At 51.7% G+C, this 1,529-nt stretch overlaps 1 protein-coding gene across 1 annotated transcript; it reads right to left on the bottom strand.

Annotated features, from left to right (window-relative positions):
* Positions 1–5: 5 nt before the first annotated feature.
* On the bottom strand, positions 6–1,239 carry LOC107302106 (A disintegrin and metalloproteinase with thrombospondin motifs 4-like; the record flags this gene model as incomplete). Its single annotated transcript, XM_015831230.1, has 2 exons — positions 6–137; positions 916–1,239. Coding segments are annotated over 2 exons (456 nt in total), but the record flags the coding sequence as incomplete, so codon positions are not given.
* Between the last annotated feature and the right edge of the window lie 290 nt (positions 1,240–1,529).

The raw sequence follows: 1,529 nt of genomic DNA, 5'->3' as shown, positions 1-1,529 counted from the left end.
TTACCCAATTCGTGGGCCGCAGTGAAGGCTGACTGGAGCCCATCGTCCTCGACAATGGAACAACTGCGGGTCGGATCACAGACTGTGCCCACATCTGCCATGCCAAGGGTGCCGCAGCTGGAGCGTCCACAGAGATCCTGCCAGCAAAGAGATAAACGTGTATTGTAAGAATTGTTTTCCCCTCGCTCCGTTGGTGAGGTTAACTTCCTAACATTTGTGCCATCCGGTTTCTGGTCAGCCCTGACGAAAGAAACCAGCTTTTCATGAAAAATAAGAGTTCAGCGGGAGGCTGACATTCTTTCAAAACTCAGGGCATAACTTCTGTTTCCAAAGCTGGATTTTGGGATCTGTAATTCCAGGAATTCTAGGGAATTGAAATTGGCAAATTGCTGCAATCCAGAGTTTTGGGAGTGCCTTTTTTTATTAAAGCAATCGAAGTTGGTCAAGAATATCCTAGAGCGGCGTTTCTCAGCCTCGGCAATTTGAAGAGGGGTGGACTTCAACTCCCAGAATTCCCTAGCTAGCTTGATTTAAGAGGGGTGGACTTCAATTCCCAGAATTCCCCAGCCAGCACGCTTTAAGAGGGGTGGACTTCAACCCCCAAAATTCCTCAGCCAGCTTACTTTACATTGTGTGGACTTCAGCTCCCAGAATTCACCAGAGGCATGCTGGGAGTTGAAGTCCACCTGTCTGAAAAGTCGCCAGGGTGAAGAAACACCATCCTAGAAAGAACTTAAGGGAGCTTTTCTTCCAATTTCCTTCTAAGAAATCGATCTTTTCCACCTGGCCATTCCCGTTCCCCATTTTGTGAAAGCGCCTACAAGATGCTCTTTAAATGCCCCCCCTCCAGGTTTCCGCCGACCTGCTTTTAGCCAACTCAGATGCCTGCGAGATGGGACAGGTGTCGCTTCTCACCTGTCTGGTGAAGAGAATGGCCGTGTCGAAATGCTCGGGGTCTTTATCGCTGGGCTTGTTCAGCCCTTTCTGCCAGCTGCAAAAATTGCGCAGGGTCTCGGCCGCGTTGGAGGTAACCCTCAGCCCGTCCTCGGCTTCTCCGATCACCACTAGCCTGGTCACCACCAAGTTGACGGGATTCCGGACGCTCGGGTGGCGGAAGAACTTGGCAGCGGCTGCCATGATGGTGAGCAGGTATGGCTTCAGCCCAGCGCCGTGAAAGCGCATCATTTCTTCGTCGGCCACCACCAAGGTTTCCACGTAGCGTGGGATGGACGCAAAGCGCTGTGGGGAGAAAGGAAGGCACAAAAGGTTGAGGATAGGCAGCTTGGCCTAGGGGTTAAGGCACCAGGCTAGAATCAGGAGATGTGAGTTCCAGTTTTGTCTTAGCCACCAAAGCCATCTGGGTGACTTTGAGCCAATCGTTAGCTGATGGTGACTTCTAGTTTTGCCTTAGCCACGAAAGCCGGCTGGGTGACTTTGGGCCAATCACCAGGAGACAGTGAATTCTAGTGCTGCCTTAGCCATGAAAGCCAGCAGGTGACCTTCAGCCAATCCTCTCTCTCGCCCTGCCC

The sequence above is a fragment of the Protobothrops mucrosquamatus genome, unplaced genomic scaffold (assembly GCF_001527695.2).
Source record: "Protobothrops mucrosquamatus isolate PMUCROS unplaced genomic scaffold, P.Mucros_1.0 scaffold26827, whole genome shotgun sequence".
Classification (NCBI taxonomy): Eukaryota; Metazoa; Chordata; class Lepidosauria; order Squamata; family Viperidae; genus Protobothrops; species Protobothrops mucrosquamatus.
The sequence above is the reverse complement of the archived record's forward strand: the minus strand, read 5'-3'. Positions and strand labels throughout refer to the sequence as shown.